This window comes from Neolamprologus multifasciatus, chromosome 3 (genome assembly GCF_963576455.1).
Source record: "Neolamprologus multifasciatus chromosome 3, fNeoMul1.2, whole genome shotgun sequence".
NCBI classification, from domain to species: Eukaryota; Metazoa; Chordata; class Actinopteri; order Cichliformes; family Cichlidae; genus Neolamprologus; species Neolamprologus multifasciatus.
The window spans coordinates 5,155,838-5,171,780 of record NC_140441.1 but is presented as its reverse complement, the minus strand read 5'-3'; the positions used below and the strand labels follow the sequence as shown (position 1 = coordinate 5,171,780).

General features: G+C 42.3%; 2 protein-coding genes across 2 annotated transcripts; both read right to left on the bottom strand.

Annotated features, from left to right (window-relative positions):
* Positions 1-1,159: 1,159 nt before the first annotated feature.
* LOC146521206 (nuclear factor 7, ovary-like) lies at positions 1,160-3,442 on the bottom strand. Its single transcript, XM_085154869.1, has one exon. The coding sequence runs from the start codon at positions 3,156-3,158 to the stop codon at positions 1,770-1,772; it is 1,389 nt and encodes a 462-aa protein (XP_085010995.1). The 5' UTR covers positions 3,159-3,442; the 3' UTR covers positions 1,160-1,769.
* Positions 3,443-13,790: 10,348 nt separating this feature from the next.
* On the bottom strand, positions 13,791-15,340 carry LOC146521205 (nuclear factor 7, ovary-like). Its single transcript, XM_085139973.1, has one exon. The coding sequence runs from the start codon at positions 15,300-15,302 to the stop codon at positions 13,917-13,919; it is 1,386 nt and encodes a 461-aa protein (XP_084996099.1). The 5' UTR covers positions 15,303-15,340; the 3' UTR covers positions 13,791-13,916.
* Between the last annotated feature and the right edge of the window lie 603 nt (positions 15,341-15,943).

Sequence of the window (15,943 nt, the reverse complement as noted above, 5' to 3'; positions counted from 1 at the left end):
TTTAAAACTCTGTGTTTGTCAATCACAATTTACTCAAAACAATTTCTTTTTACTAAATTGTACACCTTAAAAGTCAGAGACTCAGAAATCAGTGTGTGTGTCTGCTCTCATTCATGCACTTCCTTACATGCACACACACACCTTTATCTTATCTCTACCTTACCTTATCTCTTTTGATTAACCTCTTAAGCCCCAAGCCTACCTGATCTCCTGCTTTTTGCCCCCGTATCAGGGGGCGTTGGGGCTTAAGAGGTTAAGAACAAAGAATAAAGTTACTGTTAGTAAAAGCACACAAAGAAACTCTATTATAGCACACTATAATCACATATAAGACTGGAGGTTGTGCTTTTTGACCCTGTTTTGGACGTAATGAAATTTCAATCTCTCTATGTCCCAGTCATTAAAATATAATTAATATAATTTATTATACTTTTTATATTTCACTATGAAATATAAATGTATAAAAACTATAAATACATTTTCCATTACATATTCAATCAATTGATATTTGCATTCAAATAATGAAATACTTTAGTAATGTCTAAATGAGTAAAACAATTAAAAATAAATTCAATTTACTAATGCGTCCATTATTGCACAATTCATTATTAAAGTATATACTAGTGTATATATAGTACTGTATATATATATATATATATATATATATATATATATATATGTAAAAAAAAAAGAATAATAATAAAAATAAAATAAAAATACACATGACATATAATGTAATTGCAAGGAGGTATTTCTGTAGTCTATAGATTACTAGATAGTGGAAAAGGGGTGGGATTAAATAAGCATATGCTTCTTCCTGCTCCTTTTTGAACATGAAAGTTATTTGTAGTTGTGGTTGCTCGTTTTCCTTTTGCTTTGCTTTGTTTATTTGTCTCTTTTAATTCTATGTTGTTGTACTTTTTTAACATGTTCAAAATAAAGATTCAATCAATCAATCAAAGTGCAAAATGTTTTATTTGATAGATTTGACCCTGATAATGAATAATGATTACAGTATTTAAGCTTATGATTTTTAGGTAGATCAACATTTACAAATACCAGAAAAGATATGTGTAACAATGACCATGCATAGCTGACTATAATGTGAGCCGCACCAAATACAATCATTGCCATTATTAGTAAATACATGCGTTGCCTTTAAAATTCACACCTTTAATTTTGACACAGGCCCTGCAACAACTGCCTTACAGCAAGATTAGTTTTCATTTTTATTTTTAAATATTTTTTAACAACAAAGATAGCATATTGACATGTAGCAATCCTGCATTACAGTAGTATTATGATGTTAGTGAACAAAATAAAACTAATGTTTTACTCAGTGCAACTTTTTCAGTGTTCATGTTGATTAAAATTTACAGGATTGTATGTGGAATCCATCCATCCATTTGCTTCCGCTGATCCTTTTCAGGGTCGCGGGGGGCGCTGGAGCAGCTGTCATAGGGCGAGAGGCGGGGTACACCCAGGACAGGTCGCCAGTCTGTCACAGGGCTAACACACAGGGACAGACAACCATTCTCGCTCATATTCACTCCTGCATTCACACCTATGGGCAATTTGGATTAACCAATTAACCTATCCCCACTAATTACATGTCTTTGGATGGTGGGAGGAACATATCGTTGTTGTCCTTATATTAATAAGTTAAAACTGTCAACATTTCATGATGAACAACGAGACAGCAGGAGGACAGCTGCAGTTTAACAGCTTCAATTCACTGACAGGAAACAACATTAGAAACATCATCATCCTCAACTCATCTGCTGCACTGACACTGACACCTTCAACGGACACACCTTCACTTTATCCCATGTATAAATATATGGAAACATCCTGTGAGTGAAAGTGTGTGTGAAGGTGTGTATGTGTGTGTTAGTATCAGGATCAGAGAACGACAGCTTTCCTCTGTTCCAGTCCAGATTCACTCTGATCCTCTGGAGCTTCTCTACTGAGAGAGGAGTGAGAGGAGCTGATGGTGAGGATGCTGAGTATTTGCCTAAACTGAAACCGATTTTCCATATTCCAGATCTTATCAGTCCCTTTCTCTGGGTAGATTCTGCTAACACACCCAGTTCCCACCCTGTACTGTCTCCAACTTCAACATCCCATCTGTGAGTCCCTGAGTTAAAGCCCTCAGAGCCCAGGATAGAGCTGTAGTAATCAAACCTCTCTGGATTATCAGGAAGCTGCTGCCTCTCTCCTCCTCGTCTCACACTGGTCAGATCTTCAGACAGAATGAGTTGTGGATGAGCAGTGTTTGGGTCCAGAATGAGAGGAGTGTAGGAGACCATGTCCTTCTTATTATTCCAGATGTTGAAGGTCAGGTTGCCCAGATGTTTGGCCTGGTCTATCAGAGCTCCTGAGGGCAGCTGTGGATCATCCAGCAGGGGGCAGCGCTGGACTCTTTCCACTGCAGCCTTGTAGTTGTGCAGGAATGAGACGTCTTCAGCTCTCAGCTCCTCCTCTGTGGCTCTGACTGTGTCTGAAAGAGCTGCTATCTCTCTGCTCAGAGCCTCCATCTTCTCCTTCATCATCCCACTCTTCTGCTCCTCTTCCTCCCTCAGTGCAGCCAGCCTGGCCTCCTCTTCCTCTGCTAGAAACTGGTGAAGCTTCTTAAACTGCTCCTTAATCTGCCTCTCTGTGTGTCGGGCCTGGACCTTAATGTGTTCTGCTGTTTGATCAAACTTCACTTGAACTTCTTCACAAACCTTTAACTTCTTCTTTAAGGGCTCCAGAGTTTCCTGAAGTTCCTTCTTGTGTTGTTGTGCAGCTTCATCGATGGGTCTGAATCTGTGATTGGTGTGTTTTTCTGAGTCTCTGCAGACGACACACACTGGCTGCTGATGGTCCAGACAGAAGAGTTTGAGTTTCTCAGAGTGCAGACTGCAGAGAGCCTCTGAAGCTCTCTGATCTCTCTCCTGTAAGAACGACTCACACAGGTTCTTTAAAGCCAGATTTAAAGGTGATTCATCCTTTGAAGATCTTCTCTTACAAACTGGACACTCGTGTGTTGGTCTCTCTCTCCACCATCTCTTCAGACAGTCTTTACAGAAGCTGTGGCTACATGACAGAAGAACAGGATCTCTGAAGACCTCCCGACAGACCGGACAGCAGAGATCCTCCTCTGATCTGGAAGCCATTGAGTCTGTGAGTGAAGCTGAAAACAGCAGACAGGAAGTACAGTCAGTCCTGGCTCCCCTCCCTCCTCTACCACCTTCACTGAAACTTCCTTTGAGTCGTGTTTTTGCTCAAACTCACATTCAGTGTGTGGAGCGTCAGCAGCTTGAAGCAGCAGTGTTGGAGTTTTCCACTTTTCTCTCCTGTAGCTGGACTCACTCAGAGGAAGCTGCTAGTTTGGTCTGAGCTCAGTCTGATCGTCTGTGCGTCTCTCTTTACTGAGGAAGAGCAACAGCTTGTTTCCTGGTTTGTCGCAGTTTACTGATGTCAGGGGCGGAGCTCTGTTCACCTCCCTTGGCTGTCAAGAGTTTTGCGTCAGCCATAAATAAAGGTGTGTTTCATCACAGAGTTCACTTGTTTACCTAACAGCAGCTGTAAAACAGTTCAAAGCATTAAGCTCAGAAAATAATGTGTCACTTCATGTAGTTGTTTGGGAGGCTTTATTTTGAAAGTTCTTCAGCCTGCCTCGATATTTGGCAGATTCTCTAGCTGCTGGTGTGTAATACAAACACAGGGGATTTCATTTGTTTGCTGGGATGCAAATTTTTCTTCTACCTTTAACTCTCACCAACCCAGTTTGCCTTTACTGGTTCTGCAAATGTATAGACATAGTACATTGTTACACATCTGTACAGTCTCACACAGCTCTTGATAGGCGCACTGCATTATGGTTAGTGGCCGGGCTTGTTTACTCCTGCTAGAGCTGAGCTTTTATTGAGAGACTCCTTCTTGTGGTGTAAGGGAGGGATAACTACCCTTCCAGCACTTTGTCTTATTGGAGACTGGGGCACACATTATTTTACAACAACCAAAAAAAAATAACATATTTGAACAATATGAACATTTCAACCAAATATTATATTGTAACTAAAAGATTGTGGGGGTGGGGGTGTCTTGTTTTTGTCCTTAATACCTCTCTTGTCCTTACATATGTATACTTATCAGTATCTTGGAGTAAAATTGTTAATTGCTCATATTATTTATATTCAGCAACTACAACTTCAAAGTTTAAGTAAAACATGATAGTAGTAATTTACTATTAGTGCGCGTGAAGAGCGCGCAGCCTCACTGGAAATCTTTCATTTCTGCACATTTCTGCGGTTAATGGACACAAACTCACAGCGGAGCAACCTGGAACATTTGCTGGTAAGTGGACTGAGAGCAAACTGTTAATGTAATGTTAACCATGTGTCACCCATTCTGTAACTTTCTCAAGAACTAAAGTTGCATAGTACCTGAACTTTCATTCTTAAGCTGTTTGCCCATTGTCAGTACCAGTCAGATTGCCTTATTTTATTTTTTTATTTGAGACTATTAAAAGAAACATAACTCGTAGTTAATACTTTGTCCTACAATTTGATTTGTAATAAGCATATTTTTTCTCAGTAGTGAGTATGTTGCAGAATGTCTCTGTGTGTTGAGCCTTTTTTTCTGTTTATATCTTTTGTCATCATGGAACAACCTGTTCATTGGAGACAACGGTGCTTTTGCCTATCAGTACAAATAATAAAAAGGTTGTTCCATGTTCTTTTGTATGCATGAAATCCGTTAACACGTCACCAGAGATGGGCAGTAACGTGTTACAAGTAACTCATTACTGTAATGCGATTACTTTTTTCACGTAACGAGTAAAGTAAGGGATTACTATTGCAAAAAAGGTCATTAGATTAAATTGGTACACCCCAAATCTCCACCATGAAAAGAAAAAACAAAACTGATAGTTACTGCTTTACTGCGCTACTAAAACCGTTAATTTGTTTTTTGTGAGTGTCCCATAACAATGACATAAGTGAGTGCGACCTTCGTGGCAACACCTGTGTGCAGATCAACAATGGATAATATATCAAGTGCAGGAGAGAGTATGACGTCCAGCGTTTAAAGTGTGGATGAACTGACCTTACTTTGAGTTTGATTGCGTAAAAAGTGACAAAAACATCAGCGTCCGCTGTTCACTGCATGGGAAGAAAACTTCTTTTTACAGCGAAAAACCCCTAGACCTCAGAGGAAGCACCGAGTGCGCTACAACATAATTGGAAATTCACAGTGTGTGAAGGTGTGTATGTGTGTGTTAGTATCAGGATCAGAGAACGACAGCTTTCCTCTGTTCCAGTCCAGATTCACTCTGGTCCTCTGGATCTTCTTCTCTACTGAGAGAACAGTGGGTGGAGCTGATGGTGAAAATGATGAGTATTTACCTTCATATAACCCTATTCCCCATAATCCGGAACGTACACTTCCCTTTCTCTGCACAGACTCTGCTAACACCCCCAGTCCCCACCCTGTATTATCACCAACCTCGATATCCCAGCTGTGAGTCCCTGAGTTAAAGCCCTCAGAGCCCAAGACACAACAGGAATAATCAAACCTCTCTGGATTATCAGGAAGCTGCTGCTTCTCTCCTCGTCGTCTCACACTGGTCAGATCTTCAGACAGGATGAGGGTTGGATGAGCAGTGTTTGGGTCCAGAATGAGAGGAGTGTAGGAGACCATGTCCTTCATGTTCTTCCAGATGTTGAAGGTCAGGTTTCCCAGGTGTTTGGCCTGGTCTATCAGAGCTCCTGAGGGCAGCTGTGGACCATCCAGCAGGGGGCAGCGCTGGACCTTAATGTGTTCTGCTGTTTGATCAAACTTCACTTGAACTTCTTCACAAACCTTTAACTTCTTCTTTAAGGGCTCCAAAGTTTCCTGAACTTCCTTCTTGTGTTGTTGTGCAGCTTCATCGATGGGTCTGAATCTGTGATTGGTGTGTTTTTCTGAGTCTCTGCAGATGAGACACGCTGGCTGCTGATGGTCCAGACAGAAGAGTTTGAGTTTCTCAGAGTGCAGACTGCAGAGAGCCTCTGGTGTTCTCTGATCCCTCTCCTGTAAGAACGACTCACACAAGTTCTTTAAAGCTCGGTTTAAAGGTGGTTCTTCCTTTGAAGATCCTCTGATATTTTCTTACAAATTGGACAGTGTTGTGTTGGTCTCTCTCTCCACCATCTCTTCAGACAGTCTTTACAGAAGCTGTGGCTACATGACAGAAGAACAGGATCTCTGAAGACCTCCTGACAGACCGGACAGCAGAGGTCCTCCTCTGATCTGGAAGCCATTGAGTCTGTGAGTGAAGCTGAAAACAGCAGACAGGAAGTACAGTCAGTCCTGGCTCCCCTCCCTCCTCTACCACCTTCACTGAAACTTCCTATGAGTCGTGTTTTTGCTCAAACTCACATTCGTTGTGTGGAGCGTCAGCAGCTTGAAGCAGCAGTGTTGGAGTTTTCCACTTTTCTCTCCTGTAGCTGGACTCACTCAGAGGAAGCTGCTAGTTTGGTCTGAACTCAGTCTGATCGTCTGTGCGTCTCTCTTTACCCAGGAAGTTGAACAACCTGTTTTCTCGTTTCTCTTATGTGAGTGACATGATGGGCGGAGCTTCATTCACCTTCCTTTTACAAAGCTGTTGCATCACCCAAAAAAAAAAGGGTGTGTTTCATGCAAGAGTTCAGACATTTACCTGCCAGCAGCTGTGAAACACATCACATTATGAAGATCAGAAAATAAAGTGTATTTCACTGCACCTACCCACCCTCACCACCTGAGTTCTGCCAGTGAGGAAGTCCAACACCCATGCACACAGGTGACTGCTGAGGCCTAGATACTTCAGCTTTGTGAACAGTCTGCCGGGCACTATTGTGTTGAACGCTGAACTGTAATCAACAAACAGCAATCTCACATAGTTACCCTGTTTCTTGTCCATGTGACTGAAGGTGGTGTGCATGACATCGGCAATGGCATCCTCTGTGGTTCTGTTGGGAGGGTAAGCAAACTGGAGTCAATCTGTGGTGTTTGCAATGGTGGAGAAGATGATATTCTTCAACAGCCTCTTGAACACCTTCATAACCACTGAGGTCAGTGCAACTCGCTGGTAGTCATTCAGGCATGAGGGCTTGTTGTTCTTGTGCATAAGGATGATGGTGGATCTCTTGAAGTATGTGGGGACCACAGACTTAAACAGGGACTTGTTGAAAATCAAAGTGAAAACACCTGCTAACTGTTTAGCACAGCACTGCGCTGGTCCAGTCGACCCGCCATCTGCCCCGGGAAGGAACAAGCATTGAAAGCGTTTGGAAAGGGAGGGGGGATGAGTGTGTATCAGTGTATGTGTGTGTGTGTGTCCAGAGTTCAGCTGAGACATTGTCTTTCGCCCTGCCAGGCTAAGGAAACAGTCTTCCAGCCAACCCAGGTGGCCTTGCATAAGATAGGAAGAACAGTCTATGCACAGTCTGTTATCATGGTGTTTTTGTTCAGCTCCAGCCTTGAGATCACAGCTGGCGCCGAAGTGATAGCCGCATGAAGTGATGGTGGTTTTTACTTTAGTGCGAACAACTCATGTGAATTTCAAAGCTGTTCTAACAGTCCGACACTGGTCTCTAAATCTCCTGTTGGAGAGCCGTGAGCTTCTCCATGATGTTCTCCGTATGTGTTGTTTGTACTCCAGGTTGAGGAACATGGCGTTGTGGTTAGACTCCCCAAAAGCCCGGTATGAAACAGCCTTGTAGCTCTGCTTGTATAGCGTGTAGCAATATTCCAATATCCTGTCTCCCCTCATCAGACATGTGACATGTTGGTAAAGGTTCGGCATGACTTGTCTGAGGTTCGCTTTATTAAAGTCTCCTGCTACAATGAAGGCTGAACCCGGATCCCTGTTTTGAAACGCACTCAGCACATCATGTAGATCGGAGAGAGCCATACCTGTGTCCACTTGGTGGGATCTAGACCACTGTGGCAATTACTGAGGTGAAGAAGAAGAAAGGGCGACACTTAATACTAAGGTTGCTGCTGCTAAAATATAAGCAGACACAACTGACAGATCCTGGTAGAACTCCCTCCTACGCATGCTGAGTTTCAGTGCATACACGCGACGTAAATATATGTGTGGATGTTCAAGCTATTTAATTGAATTTTAGACCAAACAATCCCTTGTTGCTTTAACCTAAGCATTTAACAATAGTATTCTGTTAGTAGTTTGGAAATTTTAACATTTTTATACACATTTCTTGTAATCGGAAGGTTTCCGGTTCGAGCCCCGGCTCCAACAGTCTTGGTCGTTGTGTCCTTGTGCAAGACACTTTACCCATTGCCTACTGGTGGTGGTCAGAGGGCCCGGTGGCGCCAGAGGACACTCCGTAGGATACAGTCGAATGCCTTCTCCAAGTCCACAAAACAAATATAGACTGTTTGGGCAAACTCCCATACACCCTCAAGTATCCTCGAGAGGATAATGAGCTATCTTCCGCGACCAGGACGAAAACCGCATTGTTCTTCTGAGGTTTGACTAACGGATGGATGTCCTTTCCAGCACCCTGTCATAGACTTTTCCAGGGAGCCCGAGGAGTGATTCCCCTATACTTCGAATTAAGAATGGGAACCTCTTCCAATCCAGAGGTATCGCCCCTGATCTCCACGTAACATTGCAGAGTTGTGTCAACAAGGACAGCCCTACAACATCCAGAGCCTTCAGCAACTCAGGGCGGACCTCATGCACCCCAGGGCCTCTGCCACCAAGTTGTTTAACTGCCTCATTGACTTCACCTCCTCCACAGAAGACGTGCCAGTAGAATTAAGGAGGCACTCGAAGTATTCCTTCCACCATCCGACAATTTTCTCAGTCAAAGTCAGCAGCGCTCCAACCGCACTATACACAATGCAGGTAGAGCACCACTTTCCCTCCTTAGTTGCCTGATGGTTTCCCAGAATCTCTTTTTTCATGGCCTCTCTGAACTCCTCCCACACCGGAATTTTTGCATTTAGCCATTGCCCGAGCCGCATTCTGCTTTGTCTGTCGGTACCTATCAGCTGCTTTCAAAGTCCCACAGGCTAACCAAGCCCAATACTTCAGCCTGGTGGCTCTACCATTTGGTTTGGGGGTTACCACCACAACAGGCACCAACCACCTAGTGACCGCAGCTCAGTGCAGAGACTTTGGCAATGGAGGTGCTGAACACGGTCTGTTTGGACTCAATGTCCCCAGTCTCCTTCTGAATACTCTTGAAGTTCTGCTCTAGGTGTGCGTTAAAGATCTCGCAGACCATTGCTTCTACCAGGCATTCCAAGCATACCCCCACTATATGTTTAGGTGCGCCAGGTCTGTCCAGCGTCCTTCCTCGCTACCTGATCGAACTCGCAACCAGGTGATGATCAGTTGACAACTCAACTCCAGTCTTTACCCAAGTGTCCAGAACATATGGCTGCAGGTCTGGTGATATGATTACAAAATCTATCATTGACCTGCACGCTTGAGCACCCACCCCTTTCCTGATGAGTGCCCAAAGTGCCCTTTTGTTGAGGCAACTTTTAAAAAATGTTTTATTTATTTATTTTTTATGTGTGTGGGCATGCGGAGTCCTGTCTGTGCCCCTCAACAATAATATATACTATTAATCACAGTTTTGCTAAATAAAAGGATCTGGCTTGCATCAGTCACATGATCACATTTAACCAATGATCGCCCTTGACTGCAGAACGCGCTGGTTACGAGCCGGGAACGAGCTCACAAAGAGCACGCGCATTTTTTGCAGTCTGGAGCTGTAGGAGAAACAAGTTAACTCAGAGACACAGACTGATGCGACAAAACCAGTAAGTAGGTGTACAGCGTACACTGTAGTGTATAGCACACAGGAGTATTAGCTTATTACGTACACGTTGGTAAGTTGTCTTGTTGCAACTGACGAACTGAAACACATAATCGTGCTGTGTTTGCAACAGTGCGACAAACATTACCTGTCCTTTTATTAACTGCACATGTAGTGCTGGTCATAGCTGCTAGCTCACTGGGTAAGGCTGTCATGGGTCTATAGCTCTATCCACCATTTTAGTGAAAATATTTAGTTTTAAAGTAAGTTTCCGGGCTTTTCCTGCCTTTCTGGGGGGATTATATTTCACTAAAAAACGATCTAATATGCATGTCCACATAATTACGCATTATTATATTTTTAAAAAACACACGCTGTATTTTAAAGAACATACATTAAGAAGCAGATTATATTAGATTTATATTTTAAATAAGACAAAATTTGGATTTTACAGCAGTAAAATTATTGTATCTCTACAGTTTAAAAATGTAATAAGCTTTGCTCCTGCACAGAGTGGATAGTGAAAGAAATAGAATCATCATAAATACATTATTTCATATTTATTACTTCCCCCTCCTCATTGCTTTATTATTGTAGCTCTAGTAATAAATAATAATGTAAGGATTCTGGATCAGCACCGTGATGCCCATAGTATATACAGTATTCTGAAGAAGGTCTAAAACGTCACTGTGTGTGCGTGCATGTGTGTGTTTTATGTATGTGGATTTTTTTTTAAATTATTACTCATGATATAACATTGTCCAGACATGCCTGGTAAGGACATGAGGAGGAAACAGTAGGAGCTGTGTGAGGCTACTAAAGGCAGTGCTATAACATTTTTCTGGCATCATTTTATTATAGATTAAGTGCAAGAGTTGTTAGGTGTGAATAATTATTTATTATTATTGCAATAGCAAGTTCTCAGATAGACAGCAAGTGTAGAGTGATATATGAAATGATGGGATGGAAGGAAGAAGAGAAGCAAATAGTGATCCACAGGCAGAGCCTAATTTATTTCTCACAGTGTTTTGTTGCCTTATGGTTCCAAGCGCTGTCACCAATCTTTGCATTTTGTTATTATCTCATGACACTTGTTTAATCAGCTACCATCTCTCCTATGGACTTTTTAATGTCTACAGTCTCAGGTGTCTGTGAAGGTTCTCAGTCATCCAGGTCATCGTAGTCTAAGGAGCTTGCAAAGAAAAGCGTCTGGACTTCTTTAAGTTGCTTGAAGACGTTTCACCTCTCATCCGAGAAGCTTCTTCAGTTCTTAGGTCAAATGGTGGGGAGTCCCAGATTTAAACCTAGTGGGAGTATCCCCCCACAGAGGGACAAAAGGACCCCCTGATGATCCTCTAATCGCCTGAGCCAAGGTGTGAAACTGGGTGTGGGTCCCAATCAGCCAGAGTTTCGGGTGAGCTCATTGTGAAACCTGGCCCCACCTTATCATGCGAATTCCTGAGGTCAGATGGCCCAGGATGTGAGTGGGCATTAAGGCGTCTGGGGAGGGAACTCAAAACTGGATTATAGATGGCAGACAGTTGGTGTCGTAAACCACCGCCTCTGTTCAAAGATGGTCACTCACAGTGGACATAGATGCTTCTTTCACTCCTCTTTCAAACCATCTGTCCTCTCTGTCCAAAATGTGAACATTGGCATCCTCAAAAGAGTGTCCTTGTTTGTCCTTGATTGTTCATATTGTTTCTTTTCAAACATTATTCTCAAAAATAATTTCACAGATAAACAAAGAAAACACAGAATTAATAATTTGAAAAAAAAACTACACCTTTCTGATGTATAGTAATACAGTATTTACAGGTATTAGCAGAAACACAAATATTCTACCACCAGTTCAGGCTCTTTCTGTGTGGAGTTTGTATTTTCTCCCTGTGTTTTTGTGGGTTCATTCTAGGTACTTTGGCTTCCACTGACATTTCAAAGATATGCAGTTAGTGGGACTAGGTTAACTGGCAATTCTAAATTGTCCATAGGTGTGACTGTGAGTGCCAATAGTTGTACGTCTCTCTGTGTTAGCACTATTGCAGATTGGTGACCTGTCCAGCGTGTAACCCACCTCCCGCCCCTGCAACCCTGAACTGTTGGTCAGCAGAAGTATTGTAACATTCCAATTTTTGGTCCTCACCAACATATCTAAACATGGTGTACACACACACACACAAATATATATATATATATATATATATATATATATATATATATATATATATATGTGTATGTATGTGTGTGTATATATGTATATATGTATATACATATATACATATTGATTAGAATAAGTCCCTGGGTCAGAGAGTCCCGAACCAATTTAGAATCACTAGAGGAACAATTAATAACAACATTAGATTATCAAGGCTAGGGAGAGAGGTGTTTTGGTTTTCTGCCTTACAGAGAAAGGAATAGACACCAGACGAGGTCACTGAGATATGAGGATCCTTCGCAGCAGAGACAGACGTAGAGACTGCCAAGACAGCAACTGGGTGAAGTGTCATGGCGTTTGGGCTCCGACTAGTCACCTCAAGAAGATGGATCCCATAAACACAGCAATAACCATGAAGGGGCTGGCGAAAAACCAGGAACACCAGACCAACGAGGTTCGAGAGGCTCTTGGTAAAAAGGGGGACACGGCGGTGACCCCAGAATACACAGATCTTTGTTTGAAATCGGGTCAGAATAATCCCCTGATCTGTGCAACGACTGAAGGGTGGTCTAACCCCGCAGGTCGAAGACAGAAGAGCAGAGAATCACCCAACTGGAAGATACTGGTAGCTGCAGCAATAAAATAAAGATTAAAAGCTCCTCGGACAGAGGTTCTAGTCTAAGTACATTTGAAAGGTATAAGGTGGCACCAAGATGGGGGTGGGAAACTGCAATGTGAAAATAAAGCTGTGGGAGAACTGGAGAGTGATGGGAGTGTCATCTGTAACTACTGTTGTTGTTGTAATCATTGTTTTTCTTGCATTTGAACTGCCCAAACACAGGGGTCATCCCACATATGGTCCACTCATTAAAGGGGGACAGAGGGCCTTAAGGGCAAGAAGAGATGGACCTCGTAATGTTAGATTGCAAGACGTAAGTGATCTCTTTAAAAAGAGATCAAAAGGTGGAATTGTGGGATTATAATATTATCTTATAACATGTTATACCCCTGATTAATGATTGTGAAATTATTATGTAGTTTTAGTTTGCAGTATTTTTCTGAATTAGAAGAAGGTGATAACTATTAGAGTTATTAAACTGATTTGCAATACATTAGACTGCTGATTCAGTGTGAATGAATGATATTGTTTATGATGCATTATACTGCTGAGTTATAAGAAATACTGCTTTCAGAGAGTTAGGACTTTGCTTTTTCTGATAGTACAGGAGACAGAGCACATTCCACGGGAGACTACACTCCCACCGTTGTTGAAGGTAGACAAAATAGGGAGCCAAGGCCATAAGTCAGGCTCGCTAGGAGTTAGAAAGAATGTGAATGTTTAGGTTTTGACGACTAGGTGGGGGCCATCAGAGGCTATAAGAGTTTGAGTAACCCTCCACCATTTTGAGATTTGCTGTGTCCCTCTGCATGCATGTCTCCCCATCCGGATGGTTTATGCTCAAAAGTGTTGAATTGTATGTAATAAAGTAATTGTTGATTGAGCATTTATACACCGAGTATTGTCCTTCCTTCAGCCCAAAGATCGAAAGAATTGGGAGGATTTAACACTACCCAGGCATTATAGTGAAAGGGTCATTATTAGACTTACCATTATATAATTTACCATTATAGTCTCATATTGTATTTATAAATTTTTAAGTAAGGCTACTGTTAGCCAAAGTATACAAAAAAAAGAGTGCTTTAGCTTTAGCACTATAAATCTCTTATAACACTGGATGTTGAGGCTATTACTCCGTCTCAGGTGTAAAAGCAAGGGTGACCAAAGACAACTTCAAACTCTCTACTCCATGTCATCTGACACATCATGTGGCTGAATTATGACACTTTTTTGTGATTTTTACACTTGTCTGTGAAGCTTTGGGAACAGAAAGAAACCAAGCTTCAGTTTAAAAGCTTTAATTCACTGACAGGAAACAACATTAGAAATATAATCATCCTCAAATGATCTGCTCCACTGACACTGACACCTTCAATGGCAACACGTTCAATTTACACGACCAAATATATGGAAACATCCTGTGAGTGAAAGTGTGTGTGAAGGTGTGTATGTGTGTGTTAGTATCAGGATCAGAGAACGACAGCTTTCCTCTGTTCCAGTCCAGATTCACTCTGATCCTCTGGAACGTCTTCTCTACTGAGAGAACAGTGGGTGGAGCTGATGGTGAAAATGATGAGTATTTACCTTCATAGAACCCTATTCCCCATAATCCGGACCGTACACTTCCCTTTCTCTGCACAGACTCTGCTAACACCCCCAGTCCCCACCCTGTATTATCACCAACCTCGACATCCCAGCTGTGAGTCCCTGAGTTAAAGCCCTCAGAGCCCAAGACACAACAGGAATAATCAATCCTCTCTGGATTATCAGGAAGCTGCTGCCTCTCTCCTCCTGCTCTCACACTGGTCAGATCTTCAGAAAGGATGAGGTTTGGATGAGCAGTGTTTGGGTCCAGAATGAGAGGAGTGTAGGAGACCATGTCCTTCATGTTGTTCCAGATGTTGAAGGTCAGGTTGCCCAGGTGTTTGGCCTGGTCTATCAGAGCTCTTGAGGGCAGCTGTGGATCATCCAGCAGGGGGCAGCGCTGGACTCTTTCCACTGCAGCCTTGTAGTTGTGCAGGAATGAGACGTCTTCAGCTCTCAGCTCCTCCTCTGTGGCTCTGACTGTGTCTGAAAGAGCTGCTATCTCTCTGCTCAGAGCCTCCATCTTCTCCTTCATCATCCCACTCTTCTGCTTCTCTTCCTCCCTCAGTGCAGCCAGCCTGGCCTCCTCTTCCTCTGCTAGAAACTGGTGAAGCTTCTTAAACTGCTCCTTAATCTGCCTCTCTGTGTATCGGGCCTGGACCTTAATATGTTTTACTGTTTGATGAAACTTCACTTCATCCTCTTCACAAACCTTTAACTTCTTCTTTAAGGGCTCCAGAGTTTCCTGAAGTTCCTTCTTGTGTTGTCGTGCAGCTTCATCGATGGGTCTGAATCTGTGATTGGTGTGTTTTTCTGAGTCTCTGCAGACAACACACACTGGCTGCTGATCGTCCAGACAGAAGAGTTTGATTTTCTCAGAGTGCAGACTGCAGAGAGCCTCTGAAGCTCTCTGATCTCTCTCTCGTAAGAATGACTCACACAGGTTCTGTAAATCCAGGTTTAAAGGTGGATCATAATCTGATATTTTCTTACAAAGTGGACATTCACATGTTGGTCTCTCTCTCCACCATCTCTTCAGACAGTCTTTACAGAAGCTGTGGCTACATGACAGAAGAACAGGATCTCTGAAGATCTCCCGACAGACCGGACAGCAGAGATCCTCCTCTGATCTGGAAGCCATTGAGTCTGTGAGTGAAGCTTGATGTTCAAAGCAAACTGTTGTGTTATTTATCAGATTCACCTGAAATGAGAGAAAAGTAAAAGAAAGGATTAAGAAATATTGAAAGAAAGGGGACACAACTTATACTTCCATATTTTACCATAAAATTATTCATTTAATTCACAACTTAACTGTACTCTAGTGTTAAGGAAAATTAGATTTTTGTCATTGTAATCACATTGTGTAATCACATAGCAGTGATGTGGACTCTACTATTATGTATTCTAGATTCCACTTTTATATTTTATTACGTTAACTGAGTAAATTTTCATGCAATGCCAAGCTCTCTTGAGGTTGTTTCTACTGAGTTCTACCTCAATCTTTTTTTTATACCTCATCTTAACGTTCTTTATTGCAGCCCTCACCTCCTTCCTCAATGTGCTAACAGTGGAAATGGCTCCCTCGTTAAAAGCAATTGGCCTTTAAAGAATCAATTCGTTGATGTCTTTAGAGAGCCACAGTTTGTTATTGGGGAAAGTCTTAAATTCTCTAGATGGAATCACAGAGTCTTTAGCTTTAGCTCTTTAGAGGTGCAGCTACACACCACATCGCTACGTTCATCCACATCGGTGTGCTCTCTTGAAATGGGGACCACTCAGTGC

Excerpts from the sequence above, each read along its gene's own strand:
- LOC146521206 (XM_085154869.1), bottom strand. The coding sequence starts at position 3,158 with ATGGCTTCCAGATCAGAGGAGGATCTCTGCTGTCCGGTCTGTCGGGAG.
- LOC146521205 (XM_085139973.1), bottom strand. The coding sequence starts at position 15,302 with ATGGCTTCCAGATCAGAGGAGGATCTCTGCTGTCCGGTCTGTCGGGAG.